The 23905-nt window shown below is 43.4% G+C and overlaps 1 protein-coding gene across 2 annotated transcripts in view; it reads right to left on the bottom strand.

The window, feature by feature from the left end:
• Positions 1-23905, bottom strand: part of LOC146839206 (CD5 antigen-like) — a 768433-nt gene that overhangs the window by 19709 nt on the left and 724819 nt on the right. Inside the window, exon 7 of one of the 2 annotated variants that reach the window (XM_085603219.1) lies at positions 13695-13917. In XM_085603219.1, the coding sequence (XP_085459345.1) occupies positions 13695-13917 (223 nt within the window). Of the gene's footprint in view, positions 1-8885; positions 13918-23905 lie in introns of those variants that run through there. The other variant, XM_085603218.1, reaches the window with a different exon arrangement.

Genomic DNA, 23905 nt, shown 5'->3' with positions numbered 1-23905 from the left:
TTCATCCTCTGTACGCCATGGTTTAAACAACTGTAAAAGAGCCAAGTAGTAAAATTCCTTCTTGTCAGTAGTGTCACTACTCAGCTTCCGGTGATTTATCAAACTTCCTTTTGTTTGCTTCACCAAACATCCTTCTTCACCAACGACTTTATATTTTCCATTGTTGATGTCTTCTGCAGCTTTCCGTGAATAAATGTAGTTCTGCAACACTTCATAGAGACACATGTTCTCCAGATGATGACTTCTCTTGGGATAATAAGTGTCCAACATGTTTGATTTCAAAATATCTGTACTTTCTGGGTCATTCTCGGCCAAATATTCAATTTCTCCTACAGATTTCAGTACCCGATTTCTCATTGCTGCAAGGCCTAAACTTGCCCAAATTATTCTTCTTGACTTCGAGTAGAGACTTGCAGAAGATAACCTATCTGAACATTCGTAGGATCCAATTTCTCGATGCGATAACATCTTCAAACTGAAACTGTACAGCTTCTTACTGACAGTCTTCTCGTGAGAAATCTCTTCCCACATTTCCTTCAATTCTGTTTTTTCTGATTTCGTAATGTAAGACGTTACATATCGAGCAACAGCAATGGAATTGTCAGCAACATACTGTATATCCATGTTAGCGTTCCACATGGATAAAATGACTGGGTTGTAGTCATTTATATTTTTTGATTCTTCTTTTCTTTTAAGGTTGTAGGTATTCTTAGGTGATTTTCTTGTGATAGTATGTCTCACAGCTGACATAAAACTGTTTACTCTTCCATTTGAAAGAACAGGTCTAGGAAATCCAAATCGACATTTAGTGTAGTATTTTACTTTGCTCTTGTATTTCCGTCGACAGTATTTTCCACACCGATGACTTTGGAAACGTAAAACTTGCTCCTTTAACTTGTTCTCTTCTGTGCTTTTTGGTATAGCACATGTTGCATATTCTTCAATGTAAGATAACACTGCTTCATCAGTATCTGTTCCAAACTTTGGGGCATCCTTGATCCACAACAGCATATGAATATGAGGAGCACCTCTTGCCTGGTACTCTTTTCTCCAAAAGAAATCCACTACTTCTCCAAGAGGTGGATTTTTTTTATTGCAGATGAAGGACATCATAGCCTCAAATCTATGATTGAAATATCTGCAAACATTAACCGGATCCAATGAGCACAGTTCTCCTGCTGTCTTGTATTCGATGTTTTTAATGTTTGAATTGGCCTCTCGTAGAAAATCCAGTAAATCATCCCAAGCGTACTCGGCACAGCTTAGGGTAAGGAACCATGTTGGTGTTCTTAAATTCCGTAACATGCATTTTAGTTCACCATGGCGTCGGTACCAATATTCATTTGTCCCACGCTGACAAGCCATCAGATTGATCAGTTGTGTTTCCAAATGATCATCTCGGTGCTGCACTTTCTCCATAAAATCCTTAGCAGACACATTTTGTAAATGTACTCCACTTTTTAAAATGTGATTTACTGCATAAGACAGTGCAGACAAGTCGCTTTCAAATAAAAGATGGAACAAATAAGGAATACTTTGTCGAAATCTGGGATCTTCAGCATATAGTCTTGTAGTCCGATACTCAGAAGCTGGAATCTGTTCTGGACGTTCATCGTATCGTCCTCCTTTTCCTTTAGGAAACAGCTGGGGAAAACATCGAGCTTCCAAGCTCTCCTCCCATACACTCACGGGAGTTCCTTTTGCTTTCTTCATCTGAAAGAGATCAATATTGTCTCCCATAACTTCTTTTGAATGAAGAGGATGTATGCTAAAATGTTCATAAATTTCTTCTTCCTTTGACTTGTCCACTTTTTCAATTTGTCCAGTTGGTGTTTCTGTGTCTTCTTGTAAATCTTCTTCTTCTTCTTCTATATAAATTGATTCATACCATTTGTTATTCCTTTTCAAATACAAATTTGCTTTTTGTACTTTCCGTACATCTACCAGCTCCTGCCAAATCTTCTTATTCTTTGTAGGTACACCATTAACCAGAATAATTAATGGTTCAGTTTCCAAAGTATCCGCATCAATAGTTTCCATATTTTTTGTCAAATCCAAGGGCAAATACACCACTCTACCTTTTAAACCTCTCAGTAAATCTGAAGGAGGTAATTTACCAGTTTTGGGCTCCATACGTACTATGGTCTGGAACGGATGAACACATTGAATGAGTATAGACTCATATGTATTTAATTCAGAAAGTTCAGCAGGAATAGCATCCAATTCTAAATTATTATGTACAGCTCTGGTCGGCATTCTATTTTCCTCTAACTTGTTGTAACAGTATTTACAAATACGCTGATCTTCACCAAATTCAAAACAATTTTCTAGAAATATATATGTGGCAAAATCCTTCCACTTATAATTATCTTCATTTTCACTCTTTCTGTAGAGATCAACATTCCTAGTTTGTTTTCTATAATGAGTTCTGCGGCAACAAATACAAGTAAAATTTGGTCTTTCATTAGAGACTATTGCAAATTTTGTTATGTGATCATTAAATGTGTTAGTTACAGAGGGTTCTACATTCTCTTCCACTTCTTCCTCATTTACTGTGTCCTTCTCTGCACTGTTTTGTTCAGGACCAAAGTAACAAAACTGAATTTCATCAACAACCTTCTCTACATCTGATACCGTTCCTCGGAACAGAGCCCTATTCAATTCATTTAACTTTATTGCTGGACTTTTAGCAAAATACAACCGTCTCACAAACTTTCTCATTTCAGTATGATGAACAGCCAGCATCCTAAAATGATGGAAAACACTATTGCACACTTTTCTAGATAGACAAGCCAGAGAATGACCCTGCAAACCAGTATTCTCTCTCACTCTGCATGGATCCAGACTTTGAAGCACCTTAATCTTCTGTTTTATACTTTTTTTACTATATTCTCTTAGAAACTCTCGAAATTTATCAATAGATTCCTGACGCACAGTGCAAATACTACTACAATTCCAAGTGTACACTGGGGCTTTAGGACGTCTCCCCATTGCCTCATCTGCCATCACTTGTACCTCATCTCTTGGAACCATTATCTCCTTCTCCATTATGCAACCATTTTTTACTTCGTATGAACGACCTCTGGTGTCAACTGCATGCAGCAAACTATTACTTTGAAAATAGCTCTCTTCATTAAAAAAAGGTTCACTACTTGAACTATGCATCCACTTTCCTAAAAACACTTTACAAAAGTTTGTTCTGTTCACTACTCTTTTCCTTTTGCTATGTGATTTCAGTACATTAACCATTTTATCTAATGTACGCATCCTATTCAAAATTAATATGAATAGTTTCCTTTTTAATTCTAATGCCTTTGCTGCAATGGCTTCAATTTCTTTTTTTCTCTTATAAAACTTTGCCTTTTGCTTATATTTCTTCACATCCTTTATCAAATTGGACATAACTCTTCTCTGAAACATTTTTCTACGTATCTCTTTAAACGCTGTTTTTCTGTTTAAGTTTAACTTTTTAGTTGCAGAAGGTATATTTGCATTAACTAAATTCTCAATTTTTTCTTGTCCTTTTTGTTTGAAATCATTCTTTCCTGTACAGACATTTTGTACATTTTTCCTTTTTTTGAATATATTCCTTAGAAAATCTTTTTTTTGCTTACCAGAAGATTTTTTCTTCCTCCCAACATCAGCATCTTCTACTAACTTTGATCCTCTAGTTGTCTTCAAATATAGGGTTTTTTTTAGCGTTTTTTGAACTCTGGATTTTGTAGGCATCTTAAATTTTGTTCACTGCTCTTCAGCAAAACCTGAAAAAAACTAAAAAAAAAATTCCTTTATTATATTTAAATATATTACTACATTTCTTTTCACAATACTCACAAAACGAAATTTCTTTGCCAATTTGAATGCACACTTACTGCTCTTTTTTTTGGGCAAGTGAAAATCACTTTTACAAACTGACACATTATGAAACCACTTTTCAGATTTTTTAAAAAGCCCATGTCCAGACTGCTACACTCCAGCAAGGGCAACCAGCCTTTGTGATGCTGAATGTATTTGCATTACAGACTGAAACCTGAAAACCCCACTCGCTTGTAAATACTGTGCATGATTATACATGGCAAGGAGATGGGTGTGTGCTAAGAGTCTGCTTCTTCCCCCAAACAATCGCTCCCCCTTTCTATCTAATGCAACTGTGAAATCACCAGAGCAAAACGCGATAAATATATATATATTACCTACTGGCGGTCGCCAGTAGGTAGTTATAGTTAGGACCACGTTTCCATAGGAAATCCGCAACATTCTATTTTGAATAACTTTGGCGCCGGTTGACGAATCCTCGCGAATTTCTCAAAATAGGTGGGGCGCTACGCTCCGCTCCTACCCTGAAAGTCTCGGGGGGATTCGTCAAGCGGGGGCTGAGATAAAAGGGGGGTCCCAAAACGCGTTTTCCCCATGCATTTTTCCATAGGACCTTTAGAACGAGCTACAGCCCGAACGGCTGAACAGAATTACCATATTTAAACATTACTCACTAAGCCATGTATTCACTATGATACACTTAATCAGTCAGCTACACAATCAATTTTTCAAAAACAAATGATTTAGACACTTATATACCCATTTATTCTTCCATCGACCTTGAGATATACATAAATAAAACATATTTAATTTTCAGGAAAACACACATTCACTGGATGATGTCATCAGTGATGTCATTTGAGATGTCATCAGTGATGTCATGAGTGATGTCACTGACCATGTCATGAGTGATGTAATATGTGACGTCATCAGCAGTGCATTGAGGGCGCGCGAGTTATAGTTAGCTGAACTAACTATAACGTGGCAATTTCAATGGTTTTTTACGAGTAAAATGTCCAGCTAACTATAACATGTGTGAAACCTATGGTTTTTTCACTGAATTTCTAAGGTTTTTTAAATGCTAATTCCTAACTATAACGTGTGTGAAACCCATGGTTTTTTCAGTGAATATATATATGTATATATATACCAAGGTGTATTGAAGAATCAGTGGGTGTATAGGTGTCTGGATGAAGGATTTACTAGGTGCTTGACTGACTGTATAAGTGAGTGATTAAATGTGTCTTACTGAATGCATGGGTTAGTGACAAAACTGTGTGAATGTCTGTATCAGTCTGTTGTTGTGTAAGCTGCTGCATGGGTTGGTCATTATCTACATCAGTGTCTATATGTGTATTTGATTGGTTGCCTGAGTATTTGTATGGGAGATTGAGTGTGTCTGTGGGTGTGTGGGAGGTATGTGACTGTGTGAATAGATGTCTGAGTGGTTGATTCACTGGGTGTATGGGTTCAAGAGTGCATGTGGAAACAGCTGTATGGGTGGTTGAGTGTGTGTATGGGTGTGTTGGTGAGTGAACGGATATCTCAGTGGTACATGTGCAAGTAACTACATATGTAAAAGGCAGTGTATGTGAGAGTTGGAGTATATAAATGACTATCCGTGAGAGTCAGTGATTGTGAGAGTGACTGTATGGATGAGTGTGTACTTGTATGAGTGATTGTATAAGAGAGTAAGTATGTGTTAGTATATGTTTGAATAAGTGAGGTGGTGTGTTTATAACTGTATAGGTAAGGAAATGGGAGTATTAATGATTCTTTGCATGACTGACTAGGTGTGTGAGTAACTCCATGGATGAGTGGCGGTGTGTGAGTGTCTGTATAGGTGTATGAGTGCATATGACAGTATTGTATTGATGAGTGACTATATGTATGAGTGATTGTATGGGTTAATGAGTGGATGTGTTTAAACCTAAGAATCAATGAGTGCGTATGTAGTAACTGGTATTGGTGTGTCGATGGTTTCGAAAATGGTAGTCTGTATTTTACAGTGGGTGTATCAAAGATTATATTAGAGTGTGAGGAGGTGCATCAGATTTTGACGTGGATGATGCCATCAGTGATGTCATTTGAGATGTCATCAATGATGTCACTGACCATGTCATGAATGATGTAATATGTGACGTCATCAGCAGTGCAGTGCGGGGGCGCAAGTTATAGTTAGCTGAACTAACTATAATGGGGGAATTTCTATGGTTTTGTACGAGTAAAATGTCCAACTACTATAACGTCCCTGAAACCTATGGTTTTTTCAGTGAATTTCTATGGTTTTTTAAATGCCAATTTCTAACTATAACGTGCCTGAAACCTATGGTTTTTTCAGTGAATTTCAATGGTTTTTTAAATGCTAATTTCTAACTATGCCTACAAAGGTAGGACATGTGAAGAAAGAGGAAGAAAAGCACAGAAAGAAGCAAGACAAATGCAGAAAGAGGCAACAGAAGTCCAGAAAGACGAAGAAAAGTGCAGGAAGAAGCAAGAGATGTGCAGAAAGAACCAACAGAGGAGCAGAAAGTCCTCCTGTGCCCCCAACTTTTTAGTGACGGATACTGGTGGTAACTGACTCTGACTAACCAGGACCGGAGCCAGTGCTATGCTAAAAGACACTTAGAATACAGTGAAAACACCTACATACACTAGGGAACACTATGCTTTGGGATACCCCTGTAAAGAGCATGACCTCCTCTGTATTTGCCTGTGTCATTGCATGAGTACATGGGTTGTGACTGGATGATTAGAGTGCTGCAAGGACAGTGCATGGTGATTTTATCACTGCTTGGGTTTTAACTGAGTCATTGGATAAGTACATGATGCTGGATGGTTGATTGGAGGAGTGCATGGGTAGTGACAGAGGGATTTCTGGAGTGCATTGGTACCACCTGGGTAATTGGAGGATTGAATAAGTACTGTGTAGGTGGTTAGAGGTCTGCATGGGTAGTGCACAGGGGATTATAGTAGTGCATGTGTTAATGCGTGGGTCACTCCATGAGTACATGGGCACTGACTGGAAGATTAGAGTACTGCAAGGAGAGTGCATGGTGAATTTAGAATTGCCTGGGTTTTGGTGGAGTGATTGGATAAGTACATGGTGCTCGCTGGGTGATTGGAGGAGTGCATGGGTAGTGACAGGGCAATGGCTTGACTGCATGGGTACTGCCTAGGTTATTGTAGCAGTGCATGAGTTAGTGCATTCATTGCATGACTGCATGGGTAGTGACTTGATGATTAGAGTGCTGCAAAGAGAGTGCATGGTGAATTTATAAGTGCTTGGGTTTTGATGGGGTGATTGCATAAGTACACACATGTCCCATCAGGCCCCACCCCCTCCCTTCACCACTGTGCAAACACGCCCCCTGGTGGGTTTTAATTTGGGGGATTAATTCCCCTTGAATCCTGAGGGTTCCTGGGGGCCAAGTAGCCCACCATGTACCTCCAGTAAGCACGACAGAGCTGCGGTGCAGAGAGGTGGTCCGAGGCCACGCCCCTTTTTACACCTCTCTGCCACGCAACTCTGTGGCCCTTACTGGATGTACCTAGTGGGCTAGTTGGCCCCCAGGAACACTCAGGATTCAAGGGGACCTAATTCCCCAACTTAAAATGCGCCACAGGGCACGTTGGCATACTTATCAATCAGGCCACGCCCCCTCCCTGCACCACTGTGCAAACGCACCCCCGGTGCATTGTAAATTGGGAGATTAAGTCTCCTTGAGTCCTGAGAGTCCCTGGGGGCCAACTAACCCACCAGCTACCTCCAGTAACGCCACAGAGCTGCGTTGCAGAGAGGTGTAAAAAGGGGCATGGCCTCTGAACACCACTTTGCAACGCAGCTCACTGGCGCATACTGGAGGTACCTGGTGGGCTAGTTGGCCCCCAGGGACCCTCAGGATTCAAGGGGACTTAATCACCCAACTTAAAATGGGCCACGAGACGCGTTTGCACAGTGGTGCAGGGAGGAGCGGGGCCTGATGTGACAAATGTGCAAATGCACCCTGTGGTGCATTTTAAGTTAGGGGATTAAGTCCCCTTGAATCCTGAGGGTCCTTGGGGGCCAACTAGCCCACCAGGTACCTCCAGTATGCGCCAGGGAGCTGCTTTGCAGAAAGGTGTTCAGAAGCCACGTCCCTTTTTACACCTCTCTGCAACGCAGCTCTGTGGCGCTTACTGAAGGTACATGGTGCACACAAGAACATTTCTATCACTTAGTGGTACTGTTGATGACTTCTCACAAACAGCACCTCTAAAACACAGCAGACAACTTTCTCAGCGTATTCCACACTAAGATCGCCTGTACGTGTATGTATCTATCCAGGGATCTTAGGGCACCTTGGACCTGACAACAACTTTATCGTCTTTGCATAAAGTGCATCACCTAACCATGGACTCTAACCACTTCCCATAACCTCACACATCCAAATCACTTCCCTGCAATTTAAGCGTGGGCATTTGTAATGCGAAACCCTGTTGATACTCACACCACTGTTTTAAATCGTCTTCGCCTCAATCCTCCAGTACTGGCATCTTCAACAAAACATGTAGCTTTGGATTTGGGCAATACGGGCAAAAATGTGCTTTACGGATCTCAAAATATGGATCTTAGTGGAAACCCCCTCTTATCCTCACTTCATTCGACAGAAAACTATCTGATACGCTACCAGAATTACTGTTCAAGCATTTTGGGCCCTTTTTGTCATCTCTTGGTCCTCCAATGGACCTTGCTTTGTGCCGAGAGGGGTATGATATAGGGGGCTCTATCAGCCATCGAATGAGGGCCAGGAATTGGATAACTGCTCTTCAAACTGATAATTAAATTCATATATACGACTCTCAAAACTACAATATAAAAATAAAGGATTAGGTCTAGTGACCAAATCTCCTGAAGAAATTTAGATGGGCCAATATCATACAAACCAGTACTTCAGTTAAAGATATTTAGAACAACAACATTAGTACTCGATATCCAGAGATTTCTCTAATGCGATCCCTTCCAGTCGTCACTAAATCATATGATATGCACAATCAAATGAAAATAAACCATAGTAAGACAGAGGCAGTCTGATTTAGTTCACTTTTATCAAGATTTAAGGAGGCATTAGTACTTATGCATGATTCAGAATGCACAATAGCTTAATTAAGTCAAATTTGGCATAAAGTGACCAAAGCTCTGGAAAGTTGAGGAGGGGCCATGAGCTATGCAGGCTCAAAGCATTCCCCCACGAGGAAAAGAGACCACCAAGGTGCACACAGCGTGTGCGTCAGTCCGGAGTCCACAAAGGCACATCTGGATCCAAAGAATGGATCAGCAAAGGAAAATCCACAGGAATGAAAGCTCTCCCGAGAAAGGAGGATGAGAGTTCTTCTGTTTACGTCAAATCCGTGTATAATATAATCCACGCCTCCTTGGTCACCTCACTTGGTCAGACCGCTCAGTCCATTGGTCAGTTTGTATAGGGTGACTTGTCATGCGACATAAAGAAGACACACATTGTAGAAACATAGGCGGGTCAGAATATGTAAGTTGTCAGGCAATCCGGGAGGGGTAAACTGTTAAACAAAGATCCTTTAGTAAAGGCACGTGAGCAAGTTCAAGAGGACAGTTTCTCAGGCAGATTTTTCTTAAGTAATTGAATTTATGTCAAATAGTCCTTGTATGGGAGTGGGAACTCTAGACATAAAACATAGTTTCAATTCACTTGGCAATCTTAGAAAACTTTCCCCTGAGAACAAAGTCGAGCAGAACAAAGAACATGCGTGCAAACAGGCAGGACTGCATTCAATATAGGCCAATACAGGCAAAGAATATAAAGTATGGAAATAAACATTTTCAGGGAGAAATAAAAGAGTCAAACTTTGTTTTCAGCTTATTTGCACTTAGAAAGAAGGTTACTGTCACTGTAAATAGCATGTGTAACTGATGTATTACTGCATGTTCAATTATCAGGTGATTTACATTAGTACATATATGAAGATCATTCTCTGAAAGTTTCAAAGCCTCAGCTTTTAATACATAAGTGCAGCACCATTTTCTCTTTTATCTCTCGGTGCCGTTCTCACATAAGCAAAGATGGAGTTTTAGAATGAAACTCTTCATTAGCGCATAATATGTCATGTAGACTCAGTATTCTTTAATTCTTCACATACATTAATTCTTTAATAAGGATGGTTAATAAAATCTCCATAACTCGCTATTATCACTTTTCGATAATGCATCAAAAGAACACCCCATTGCAACTTAGTGAAATTGAACCTATGTTATTTTATTTATTATTTGTGTCTAGTCGACACTCTTCTGCAGGCTTTTATGATGCAGTACCCGATATTTCTTGAGATTTTCTCTAAGGTATAATTTGTGCACGTCTATCATGGTTTGTTCATAAGGTGTCAAAGTCGGTTTATTTGTCGTTTGCACGTTTAGCAGTTTTCCCACTGTATCACTACAGCGCAGGCGCCCTAGCGCCATGACGCAAGGGTGCCCGCATTGGAGCTTTGCAGCCAAAAGTGCGCCAGTGCAAGGAGAGGACAGGAATGCGTTGCATTATGTAAAATATGGTGCATTCCTGCACTTTCCCTTTCACTCAGCGCAGCACGGTGGCTCGCGGCGCTGCGTGAACGTATTATAAATCTGGGCCTGAGTCTCTTTTAGATTTTCCTTGTTGCTGCATCTATTTTACAAGCTTCGAGCCTCCATGGCAAATCATTTTTTATGCTTTATTGAACGGGCTATATTTAACTTATATATTGTACCTTTATATTTTAATAAAGCTTCATAGTTTACTCTAATTTACTGCTCTCAAATTCTCTTTTTGAGTCAGTCTTTTCTTTATGAATTTTGTTCTTATATGTTATTTTGAACATTATTCATAGAACACCATTCCCAACTATGCAAACTGGGGGCCACCAGATACAGATTATCTAAGCGCCATCACAGTCACAACTCCATAGCTGATGGTGTAAACTCTTCCAAACGGTTATGGTTGTCTCTAACTAAGGATACAAATATGGAATATACGCAATGGGCTCAAAGGCGTCGAATCCAGAGGCTGCACAGAGGTGGGTGGAACGATCTGAGTGGAATAGGAAGTCACATCTATTGGAATAGTGTGAGGAGTTTAGTACTTAACGTGGTTTACTCACTGAATTGAACTATCAAGTGACTAAAGGACTGATATTTGATATAGTACTACTTGAATTTGGAACTTGAATTTATAAAGTGCATAAAACCAATAGGCATCGAGCCGCTGTCGCCAAGTAAGGAACCAGAGGAGGGGACAATCCTAGTAAAGAGGATGCATAAAAACATCGGAAGGTCGCCCGAGACAATGAAATTCTACAGATAACTGAAAATGAAAAATAGAGTGTAATTCCAGCCTCCTAATATTTCCACAACTTGGGGGCATATGTATCAAAACCCGAATTTGCGAATCTCAAATAGCGATTTTTTGAGAATCGCTATTTGAGAATCGCAAAATGGGATGTATTTAAAAGATCGCTAATATTTAGCGATTTCTTAAAATTCCTTAATTGCGATTAGCAAATTGCGAAATCGCAATTAAGGAATACCTGCCCATTCATTTCTATGGGCCAGGAGACCCATAGGAATGAATGGGAAGTAATTCTCAAATTGCGATTCGCAATTTGCAAATCGCAATTTGAGAATAATTTCAAAGGTGCAAGGGTGTCAAGATGACACCCTGATGCACCCCTGAAATCAGCTTGTGTGGACATATGGCGCACATACATGCCCTAAGGGCATGTATGTGCGCCACGTGGCACTTATTAAAATTTAAAATAGTGCATGTTTAAAAGAATTCGCAAATTACCACCAACTAGAAGTTGGTGGTAATTTGCGATTTCTTACGGATTTTTCGCAAAACTTTGTTGCCTGTTACATTTCATTTAAGAAATCGCAATTTGCTATTTCTTAAATGCTTGCGAAAAGTTAGGAAATCGCAAAATTAGCGATTCCTTAAATTTGCGCTGAAAAATGGCTCATACATACCGTTTAGCGATTTTTTTATTCGCAAACGCTGTTTTTTGCGAATCGCAGCGTTTGCGAGTAAAAAATCGCTTGATACATATGCCCCCTGGTGACTACGACCGTGAAAGCTCGTTCTCCATCTCGCTTTCCAGAGCCTAGGAACTATCACCTTTCTCGGTCCTGCTGATCTCAAGGTCTAGTAGGAGCAGACCGGGTGAAGGTGGTCCTAAGATCACATGAGTCCTGTTGATGGCAAGCCTTACGTACAAGGCACAGGGATTTAAAAGCCGCCTGAGAGCCCTACAGCCCTCCCTGACTGAGGTTTTTTCAGGCAGATCCAAGACCACCGGATATCATCTGCATTTTGGATGACCTGAAGCTTATTCAACGAATACTGATTGGCATTGAATAAAGTTCATTAAAATAATCAAGGTGAGATGTAATAAGAGCTATGGATACTGACACCCTTAGCTCCCCAGGAAGAAAGGGAAACATTTTCTTCCAGGTCTTAATGATCCAAAAACAAGAACACAAACTCACCGTTCTATTGACCTGGGTATCAAATGCCAAAGTATTGCCAAAGATCACCCCAGATTCTTTGTCGGGGCCACCGCAACAGGCAGAGTGCCGCAGGTTTTCAGCCACCAACAGTCGGTCCAGATCAAATTTTCCATGCCAAAAACCACAATCTCAGCCTTCTCCCAGTTTTTGTTTAGCCAGTTCTCCCTCATCAAAATGCTGACTTCATCCATACAGGACCTAAACCTCCTGCCTTGCCTTCCCAATCATCAGAGATGAACACGATGATTTGGGTGTCATCTGCATAGGACAACACGTGGGAACCGAAGGAGTACACGAGTTTTGCATGAGGGGCGACACACAGGTTAAATAGAGTAGAGGGAAGAACCCTGCGGGACTCCACAGGGAATTTGGAAAGGTTTCGCTCTAAAGTCTGTGCAGCTGACTGTGAGAGTTCAGTTCACTAAAATGACTCCAGCAGCCTCAGCCCAGCATGAAACCAGTCTTGATGGTGTCAAAGGCTGCGGACAGATCAAGCATAGGTAAACTACCACTGCTGACAAAATAGAAAGGGGTGTTATTTCTGAACAAAATAGAAGTTTCTTCTTACACAAAACATGAAAGCCGCTGTGGCCTGCAGGTTACAAAGTGATTTCTGCAGCAAGCGCTTGACCCAATGAGCTATATTCTACCTTAAGTCTCAACGTCTAGCAGAAATGAAGTGATCCATGGGCTGAATGGACCTGACAGTATGAGTGCTGATGTGTGAGTGATGACAACAGACTTGCACGATCTGTAAACTAGCACATCATTTGTTTTAAGCATTGAAGTGGCAGAAACAAATGTCTGTTACTTTTGTATACATGTTGTAGCAACTTTCAGCATGTACCAAAACACATGAATAATTCAAATCCAAACACCCGCATATTTATAAATAGAAATTACTGCCTTGAAATAGGTAAATCAGTTCTGAACATGATTTACAGCAGCTCTTCCTCTAAGGAAGTGAATTCTAGAAATGATCAAAGACACACATCTACAGGCCTGCTCCTCCGCTGTTTAACTCAGCTCTATGGCTGTGGACATGTAGCTACAAACCACAGGAAAGACCTTCTCTGTGAAGGTATCTGTGTAGGTGAAGAGGTGCTCCTGGGTCTCAGCATTGAAGAAGGACACCAGCTCCCCCTCGTAGTCCAGGTAAACTCCAATGTGACTTACTAATGGTAGTGGTCTGGAAAGGTCAACAGGCATGGAACGAATCTTAGTAAGAAATTCATAGCGTGCCAAAACCCAGAAACCAATTTCTGGTTGAACTTTCGGTGTATTTGCATTCCTAGTAACAGACTGCCTGGCCACCCCCACATACCACAATAAAATAGAAAAAGCTTCAAGACTGTGTTTGGGCACCATCAGCTCCCAGTAATGCTTCCCAGAGGTGAAGCCTACAGTTCCAAGAACACAAGAAGGGCGCCGAAATCTCTCTGCATTCTTGGAAACATTTTGTTTAACGGGAAGCCCTGTGACTCGCTTTCCATCTGCAGAGATGTTGAGTGCAGGATGAGCTGTGCTCGGATCCAGGAAGATGGATTCTGAGGAGAAAAAGACAAGGTCACTCTGATGAGCTGTCAGGAGGACCTCCTTTTTTATCTGTCTTCACACCACTGAGCCCAGAAGCTTCCTTCTGTCATCCATCCTTCCATCTGTCTATCATCCCCCATTGTTCATCTGTGCATCCTCCTGTCTGTCCAGCTCCCATGTATGTCTGTAATCTATCCTTCCATCATCCCCCATTGTCCATCTACGCATCCTCCTGTCTGTCCATCTCTCAGGTCCGTCTGTCATCCATCTTCCCATCTCCCCATCATCCCCCATTGTCCATCTGCGCATGGTCCTGTCTGTCCAGCTTTCTCGTCCTTCTTATCCCTCTCCACCCTTCTGACCCCAGCAGCTTTCATCTGTCCATTATCCCTTCCATCTTCCCATCTCTCCATCATCCCCCATTGTCTATCTGCGCATCCTCCTGTCTGTCCATCTCTCAGGTCTGTCTGTCATCCATCCTCCCATCTCCCCATCATCCCCCATTGTCCATCTGCGCATGGTCCTGTCTGTCCAGCTCTCTGGTCCTTCTTCTCCCTCTCAACCCTTCTGACCCCAGGAGCCTTCTTCTGTTGTCCATCCTCTGATCTCTCCATTATCCACCATCTCCTGTCTGTCCAGCTCTCAGGCCTTTCTTTCTGATCTATCTCCACCCTTCTTAGCTCATCGACTTCCTTCTGTCAACCCTTTTACCTTGTATACACCACCCGTCATCCATCTGTGCATCCTCCTGTCTGTCCACCTCTTTTCATTTTTTGAGACAGTATAAATAAACACAAAGCATTAGAAACCTCTAAATCGAAAAATACTACCTTTACGATGACAAGAAAATCTGGAAATTCCTTCAGACATTTTCTATAAGAAAGATTATCTCAAGTTCACTGGGATCATGTTTGCTATATTTTTGTTCAGAAACAAATTCTCTCCCCAATGTTATCACATGACCTCTAGGTGGGTCAGACTTGAGGTATATCATTATTATCTACACTGGAAAAGATCAAGAGGAGGAGAAAAGACTGAAACAGGAGTGTGACTATGTCTAGATTCAACAGAAACACACCCTTGTAAATCCATGACTGAAAGGTATCTCTTGGTTCCTGTAGGAGTAACAAATCAAGTCAAATACTCTTTGTGCTCCATACAAGACCTCCTGAACCAAAGGGCAGGGCTGCATCCAAGACAGGCTCCCAATTACAACCATCTACGCAAAAGTGACTTCTATTACATCCAACCAACAATAGGCGACAGGACTTCATGCAGACACCGGCTTCCCATTACATTCATCCAACAATAAAGTACAAGACTACATGCAGACACTGTCTTCCTATGACATCAATGCAACAATAGGGTACAGGACTACATGCAGACACTGGCTTCCTGTTACATCCATCCAACAATAAGGGACAGGGCTGCATGCAGACCCCGGCTTCTGTTTGAATCTATCCAACAATAAGGTACAGGACTCAATGCGTTGAAGGTGTGCCGCACAAAAGAAGCAATGCATTGATTACGAGAGGCTGGGGTGCCAGGTCCTGTAGAGTTGTCGAGGATCCTGTCAACAAGGGCTTGCGATGCTGAGTCAGGCGTCGAGGATGAATTGCCCAGTCGAGGCAATGTGCCGGTTTTGAGGAGCTACGAGGTTGTGATACAGAGTCTGTCATCGTCATTGAGGCTGACATCGACAAGAGATGTGAGGGCCTGTGTCAAGGAAGCACTGAGCAGTGGCAGTACCGATGTGAAGACAGGCTTCCAAGTGATGTTGGTCTTAGCAACGGTTCCTATCCACGTGTCAACAGTGATACATGATATTGCTTTTTTCGAACATGATGAATACCCGAAGGCCTCTTGAAGCTAGTGTCTGCTATCCGACAGCACAAGTTAGGAACTTTAGTGAGAAAGTGAAAAGCCATGTCTTTAGTTTATTTCTAAAGGTCTCTAGATTGGACGGACCTCACAAAAATTGAGGCATCTGGTTCCCGAAGTGGGAAGTAGAGTAGACAAAAACTGCGCCGCCCAGGAGGCTCTGTAGACCCTTGGCACCACCACCTTTCAGGAGCCAGACAACCGTAAATGTCTATTTGGTGCACACCCACAAAATCTTCTCTTGAGGTACTCCGAGCCCTTTCAGTTAAGAGTTAAGAGTTAAGAGCTTTGTGAGCTACACATAAGGCTTTGAAAGCAACACTCTTTTTAATAAGAAGCTAGTGTAGTTCTTCCAAACTGTGCCTTTGAACTTGGGGGATAAGCTTCCATAAATTTCCCTGTGAGTTACCCAGGCATCATGCCTGCATCTCCCTGGCTCTTGTCTATCTACAGGGGGTATTCATTCTTTTGTGTGGAGGCAGCACATAGTCTATTGAAGTGTAAGTAGGGCTGGGTCCTGCTCCCTTCTCGCATCTCGCCAGTGATGGCTCATCCAGGTACACTTAAGCTCTCTCTTGTGTGTGGCTATCCAGGATGAATACACCAGGCCCAACTGTCAGCTGCACATACTCATGTGATCCAGAACAAGCTACAGGCAGTAAATGGCTAAGACAGGAAAATGCAACTTTATAAAAGTGGCATTTTCAAAATTGTAATTTAAAATCTAACTTTACCAAAAGTTAGGATTTTTCATTACGATTACAAGACACCAAACATAAACCACTAACCTGTTCCCATTTGGAAATAACAGCTTATTAAATGTTATAGGTTAACTCCAATGTTATCATACTGGAGGGTAGGACTTGCAGCAGTAAACAATGACAGTACCTGTGTACCTTAAATTCTGATTTGTGGAGCATTGCGGGTATCCACGCTGAAGATGCGCCGGGCAGCAGATACAATGCATTGGATCCGAGATGTGCAGAAACTCAGGTGTGATGTCCTGGCTTATCGTTTGGATCCCAGCAACAAGGGCTTGTGATGAAAAGTCAAGCATCGAGGGTGCATTGCACAATTGAGCTGATGCATCGGTTCCGCGGAGCTGCGATATGGAGTCTGGCATTCTCATTGCAGCTGCTGTTGATAAGAGATGCGATGGCCTGTACCTAGGATGCATCACGCAGTAAAGGTTCCAATGCATAAGACGAGCTGCGATGCAGGGTCTTTGCAACGGTTCCAATCCATGTAGTTGCGGCGATGCATCGGTTCTGCTCAGGGTTGCGCTGTGCAGAAGAAGAGATGAGTCAGTTCTCCTAGATCCACAGAGGCTTACAGAGCACCTTAGGCCCACTTCCAAGGGTCCAGGCCTGGGATGGCACCACTTGGCAAGGCAGACTCACAGAAGGCAGTGTCTAGTTGCAGGTGCAAGGTTGTTGGAAGTATATCGTGTCCCTGAGGCTTCAGATCAGGAACCCAGCCAACCAGCCTGAGGAGTCACTATGGTTTCTGGGTTCAAGAGATGCAGGTCCAGTCCTTTGCGCCCAGGCAAGAGGACAGCAGGCGGCAGGTCAGCACAGCAAGCCAGAAATCATTCAGAGCAGCATTTCAGCGGAATGGCAGTCCTTTCAGCAGCACAGCAGTCCTTCTTCCTGGCAGAGGATCCACAGGTCCAGAAGTGTATTGAAGAGTCTAAGGTCTAATATTTATACCCACTTGTGCCTTTGAAAGTGGGGCAGAAGCTTCCAAAGGTTTCCCTTTGAAGTCCCCAGGCATCATGCTTTTACTTCCTTGGCTCATGACTATCTGCAGGGGGTATGCATTATTTTGTGTGGAGGCAGGACATAGCCAATTCAAGTGTAAGTTGGGCTGGGACCAGCTCTGCCCTCCTATCCAACAAGTGATGGCCCATCCAGGCACACTTAAGCTCTCTTTTGTATGTGGCTGTCTCGGAGGAATAACCAAAACCCAACTGTTAGGGACATCCAGGCTACAGAAATAAATGGCTAAGACCGGAAAATGCCAAATCTATAAAAGTGACATTTTTCAAAATTGTAATTTAAAAGCTGACCTTATCATAATTTAGGAGTTTTCATTTCATTTTCCAAAGACATCAAACATGACCCAGTAACCTGTTCTCATTTGAAAATACAGCTTATTAAATGTAATAAGATAACTCCAATGTTATCCTAGGGGAGGTTAGGCCTTGCAGTAGTTGTAGGAAACTAGAGTATTATGTGGTGATGCTGAAGATGCCCAAAAGATGCTCCTTGGATTCATAATAATAAATCCTTAGCTCACTCCTGGTAGTGCAGCAGAGAGCAGTCAGGCTTTTCCAGAGAAACATGTGTTTAGCATTTTAGAGTACCAACATGGTAGATAAGTAATTGACATGGCTCAAATCCAACCCTAATTTATTAAAAAAACAGACTTTTATAAGAATTTAGAAATGAAAATGAACACAATTAGATGCATTGAACCTGAGTTATGGATTTTAGAAGAAATCATAAATCAGCCCAATTCGATGCTATAAACTTTGCCATTGCAGTCAAGGGGAAAAAGGTATGTATAACATTACAATGCAAACTAAACTATTCCCTGGTAATTCATATCTTCTAAGTAGAAAAACCTGGAAAGGCCATCTGCATTGGCATGGTCAGTCCCAGGGCTGTGTTCCACTGTAAAGCCCATACGGTGTTGGAAAATGGGCCACCTCAACAATTTTGGGTTCTCTATTCTCATCTGCATCAGCCATCTAAGAGGCATATGAATAGTTTGAACTTTGAAGTAGGTCCCAAACAGTTAGGGTCTCAGCTTCTTCAGGGATGAGACAACAACAAAGGCTTCCCTCTCAATGGCATTCCAACGCTGCTTTTTAGGGAGGAGTCACCTGCTGATATTGCCAACTGGTTGTTCCTGGCCCTCATCATTTCTTTGTGACCACACTGCCCCGATCCCATGTGCAGAAGGGTCTGTTTGGACAATGAACTCCTTTTCATAGTCGGGTGGCTTCAGGACAGGCGCAGACCACAAAGCCTCTTTTAGGGTGTCAAAGGCCTATTGGCATCCTGATTAACCCTGGGCAATTAACTTTGCTCCGGTAGCAGAGTTTGATGAGATTTGTTAACTATGCATTCATTTTTCAGTGTAATTATGAATGACATTTCAATAAATATGAGTGACACTTTCTTGTGAGCAAAATCAAGCACTGAAGAGGAGGGAAACATATAAATATTAGAAATTACGCCCATTTGAGCATCTAGAAACTATAAGAAAGTCACTGAACTAAAGTGCGCTAACAGCAGGCTACTGAAAACTGAGCAGAGTCAGACTGTGTGAATGTCATCCATTATTACAGTTAAATTATGAAAACGTCACACTTACCAATCTGAAACCTTGACATTTATGAGTGAATCAGTATGAAAATGTGCTCTAATCGAGGTGTATTCCTCTGCACCATCACGGTGACCAGCCTGCCAGGTGTCTTTGCAAACTTGCAAGCCCCAAGCAGTTTTCCATCAGTTACATGTTAATGTAACTATACAACATAAAAACATAGGATGTTCTCTGCAGAAATCAGAGGTTTGCCTGTGCCAGGTTACACTTACTCCAGCACTTTAAAAGTGGCACTTCATTCAAGGTCCAATCCGGCCTCCCATAATGTCTGGTTACTCTGCGTAGAAATGCTGCAAAGTTTTTTTTAAATGCTAATCTGTGGTCAGATTAAACCTTCCAAAAAGAGCTGCTTTCATCTATGAGTAATCAGTCTGTTTCTGGGATGCTAAAATCACAGTAAGATCCAGTGACCTACCCTCTAGTGCCTCCTCAGTGATCTTCTGTCTGAGGTAGGGTGCAACTGGGATCTAACATGTTTTAGGACTATGTGATCTAGACTGGCCTGGGCCGAAGTGTTTCGTCCATTTAGCCAGGAGTGTGAGGAGGGGAGATCCGAGCCTGAAGCAGTGTGTGCGGTGGTGCCTCTGATGCTCCCAGACTTAGGCCACAGCTCCCTGCGCCACCGCTCGTCTGCGGAGCAAGGTCTGTAGGTGCATTAATACAACACCTGCTGGACAGAAGGGGGATCTGAGGCCTCTTCTGTGTGTGTGTAAATTGGGCCTCACGGGCCTGCGACCAGCAGGCAGAGGCCCGAACTTGAGAGGCTGGATGAGGCAATATAGTAGACTGTTAGAGCATGCCTCTCGATGGACTCTAGTCAAAAGAGGAGCATTGAGGACCGCGGGAGGGCCAACAGGCGTTGGATGGCTGCGAAGGGACTGACCACAGTAACAGGTGGAACTACGAGAGATGACTGGAGCGCTAACCCTCTGAGGAGCAATAATTCATGGCAGTAAGGGGAGGAGAGATTATGTCTATGCACTCAGAGAGTGTATTGTGCGGTATCAATACAATGTCACCTGGGTATAGTAAAGCTTTCGGAAACCTTTGTCACTCATTTAGCAATTACTCATTGTAACACTCCCAATATTTGCGGGCTCTGGCTCATCTCTACCTGCCCTCTCGCGCGCTCCGCTCTGCCACTCAGGCGAAATTTTCGGTCCCAAGAGTTAGACGATTACGCATGGGCGGTCGCTCTTTTGCCTGCTTGGGGCCTTCCTTGTGGAACTCTCTCCCTGTGTCGCTTTGCACTGAAACTCTTTACAGCAACTTCCGTAAATGCCTAAAAACCTGGTTATTTAACCAATAATTTCTTTTCCTTCCCTTCTGTTCCTTACAGGCAGGCGTCGGGAAACCCTCTTTGGTAGCTGTTGCATCTGATAAATTCAAAAACCATAATATAATCAGTGCAGCTATATATCTATCTTGCATCTGAAGAAATCAACGCTCCGACACAGGTAAGAGTAACCAATACACCTAGGTCACAGGAGTTTCGGAACCTTCACAATTAACGTTTTTGTTTTTCATTCCGGTATGTCTGCTGCTGAAAGTAGCTTTTACCGCCATGTGAAAGTTTAGAAGAAAACAAGTAGGAATCAGCCTGGAAACATACTACCGCATGTTATTCCTTTAATACTTACTCATCGTTATTTCCGTTACCCCAACAACGAAACAGCAATGAAATTGGGCACTTAAGCGCTGTGGTGTCATCATGTTGGAATCTTAGACCCCGGCTTCTCCATGCAGAGCGGCTGTTTTTGCACATTGCTCCCAGTAGGGAGGCGGAGGTTATCCCGGTTCACAGCACCCACTCCAGAGCTCCGGTGTCCTTCTCAAGCCCCTAGCTCCCATCAAGAACCAGTCCTTGCATATGTCGCACTTGAAACAACTGACATCTTAGGGCTGCCGGTGCATGGCGCGCGCCTGCAACAAATCCTCGTGAGACCTAACTTATGGACATACCACGGAAATACGGCAAAATGTTGTGGGCATAGAAAAGGAACATTCATTACAGGAAAACCACACAGGGAGCTGTACTGCATAACGAAATTTACTGCATCGCATTTAGGAGACAGGGGAAGTGTAGGAAAGTGGGTTTCTGTTGCAGTAACCCCCCCCCCCCCACTGTTTGCCAGCCTACTGATGCACTTTTGCTTGGTGTGCCCTGGGTCCCTTCCAATCAGGTTCCCAGGGCCTGTGTTCTTTCCCCAAAACAAACCCAATAGGCATCTCTGAACACAGGTCAGCCCCTGGTAAATAGTACCACAGGTACCCAGGGCACTGTGACCAGGGAAGACCTCTAAGGGCTCCTGCACTTATTGGCCCACCCTTAGAGGTCCTGTATCCCACACTCATACACTGCCTTTGCAGGCTGCATGTTTTGGTGCAGAACTAAGTGAAGGGTTGACATGGCACACATTCCTGTGTGCCATGCCTACAACCCACTGCCCTGGCATAGATCACTCACCCCTCTAGTTGGGTGCACTCTACCAGTGTCGAGGGTACAGGTGCATGATCCCTGTAGTACCCCTATAGTGTCTAAGTCCATTCTTAGACATTGTAAGTGCAGTACTGCCATTTAGAGTATGTGGTGCTGGGAGTTTGGCATTACAAACCCCACAGCACCATAATGGCTACACTGAAAACTGAGAACTTTGGTATCAAACTTTTCAGCACATTAAACCCACACTGATCCAGAGTGGGATTTAATGAAAAATGCACACAGAGGGCATCTCAGAGATGCCCCCTGAAAACAAACCCACCTCTAGTGTCCCGACTGAGTGGCTGCTTAAGTTGCTATCAACAGACATGTTTCTGGACCCCGGGTCGAGAGCTTGCTGATCTCGGGGGTCTGAAACAATGCACATCCTGGGACGAGGTGCCGAGCCTCCTCCCCCAGGATGGGCAGGGTTCACGAAGGGGAAGCTTCAAAGGCCTGCTGCCTTTGAGAGCTACCCCAGACCACTTACTGCTTTCAGCAACTGGTCCCCACTGTTCCTCCCCTCAGGTGGGGGAGGCGAGATGAAGCACAACTCTGAGTCCCCGCCATCTTGAGGATGTGGGACCCAGCCAACCAGGGACAGGCTTGTGCCCGCCTACCACTGGAGGGTGGCACAATAGGGGGTGTACCCACCCTAGGGAAGGGACCCATTTGTCCCTGCCCTCTATCTACCTGTAACGCCCCTAAATCTAGTATTTAGGGGACACCCTGAACCTTGCTTCCTCAGATTCAGAAACGACAAGAAGAAAAGAAGAAGAAGAACGGAACAGCCGTGCAGTCAGCTAACAAGAGGAAGATGCCCACTGACTTGGTCCCAGCCCTACAGGCCGGTCTCCCCTTGAACTTGCTCCTCCGAAATCCCGGTGTGTCCTGCAGCCAGCAACCTCAAAAGCCCGGGGGACCTGCCTGCCTTCACTTCCAAAGACTGCTTCTCCCGTGAATACCGGATTTGTTCAACTGCAACCTCTGGCAGCAGCAGGAGACCACGAATCCAGCCCACTCTGCACACAACGAATACGGCCCAAGCTCGAGTGGGAAAACACCACGAGGAGGTCACCCCGGCAATCCTGAACCGAGATCCGTTGACCCCTGACCTGCCTCAAGCCTCCAGCTGACGCATGCAGTCTAAATCCAGAAGGCCCGCCTAACCGCACCCAGGAGCTGGTAAGAAGATCCGACCCCAAAAGGCACCCCTGCACCCGATGCCCCACAGTTTTGTGTGCCCAAACCGATGGTGCCTAACCAACCCCTAACTTCCCAACTTACCTCTCGAAGTGGTGGTCGCACCCAAAAGTCCTTCGTCTCCCTGCATGCAGTGCTTTTGCAAACCGGAGGTTCTCCATTGAAAACAACAGGGCGCCTGACGTCAAAACAGCACTCTGCGCCCGGCCGCCTCAGTGTCGCTGAGGGTGCACCTTTTGTGCTACTTTGTTTCCCCATTTGCCCTGACCTATACCCTAGGAGCTTTGCTCCCACAACCCAGTGGCCTGCTTGCCAGCAGCCACCAACCGGAAGCCCCCTATCCCCCTTGGGATAAAATTGAGCCTCAACACTCTGCACCTGGCTGCCCTAGTGCCACTGAGGGTGTAACAAGAGTGCATCACTGACCCTGGGTGACCCCTGAGTCTAACCCCAGAACCTGAACTCCCACAGTCGATAACTTACCTGTGAACCGATAACCTGTTTTTCCTCTATAGGATAACATTGACAATTTTCTTCCAAAAAGTTTCTAAGTGTGGAGTTTTGAAATCTAAAAATAATCTTTAAAAGTCACATGAATAACCAAAATGAATTTACTTACCTGTTTGCAGGAAATGTCCCAGTGGTGAATCTAGGTATCCAGCACTGAGTTAGAAAAGTAATGTAAAAAGTAACTTACATGTAATTTACTGAAAAAGCCTGTTCATTTCAATGTACTGTATTTACTAAGTATTGCAACCAACGGCATCCCCTGTGATTCGAACAAAGTACAATTCCTATTGCATTTTCAAACCGTTCTACAATTTACTGTAAAGTATTTAGGGGCATATTATCAAGGACCGGCGTTAAAATTATCGCCGCTTTATCGGCAGCAAACTGCCGCTAAAGCGGCGATAATGGGCTTGATAATATGCCCTTGAGAATTCCCATAGAAGCCCATGTTCTGGTGTCAACATGGGCTTCTATGGGAATTCTCTGCGGCATATTATCAAGCACATTATCGCCGCTTCAGCTGCAGTTTTCTG

Source organism: Triturus cristatus, chromosome 4_2 (genome assembly GCF_964204655.1).
Source record: "Triturus cristatus chromosome 4_2, aTriCri1.1, whole genome shotgun sequence".
In the NCBI taxonomy this organism is placed as follows: Eukaryota; Metazoa; Chordata; class Amphibia; order Caudata; family Salamandridae; genus Triturus; species Triturus cristatus.
This window is presented reverse-complemented; position numbering and strand designations above follow the sequence as displayed.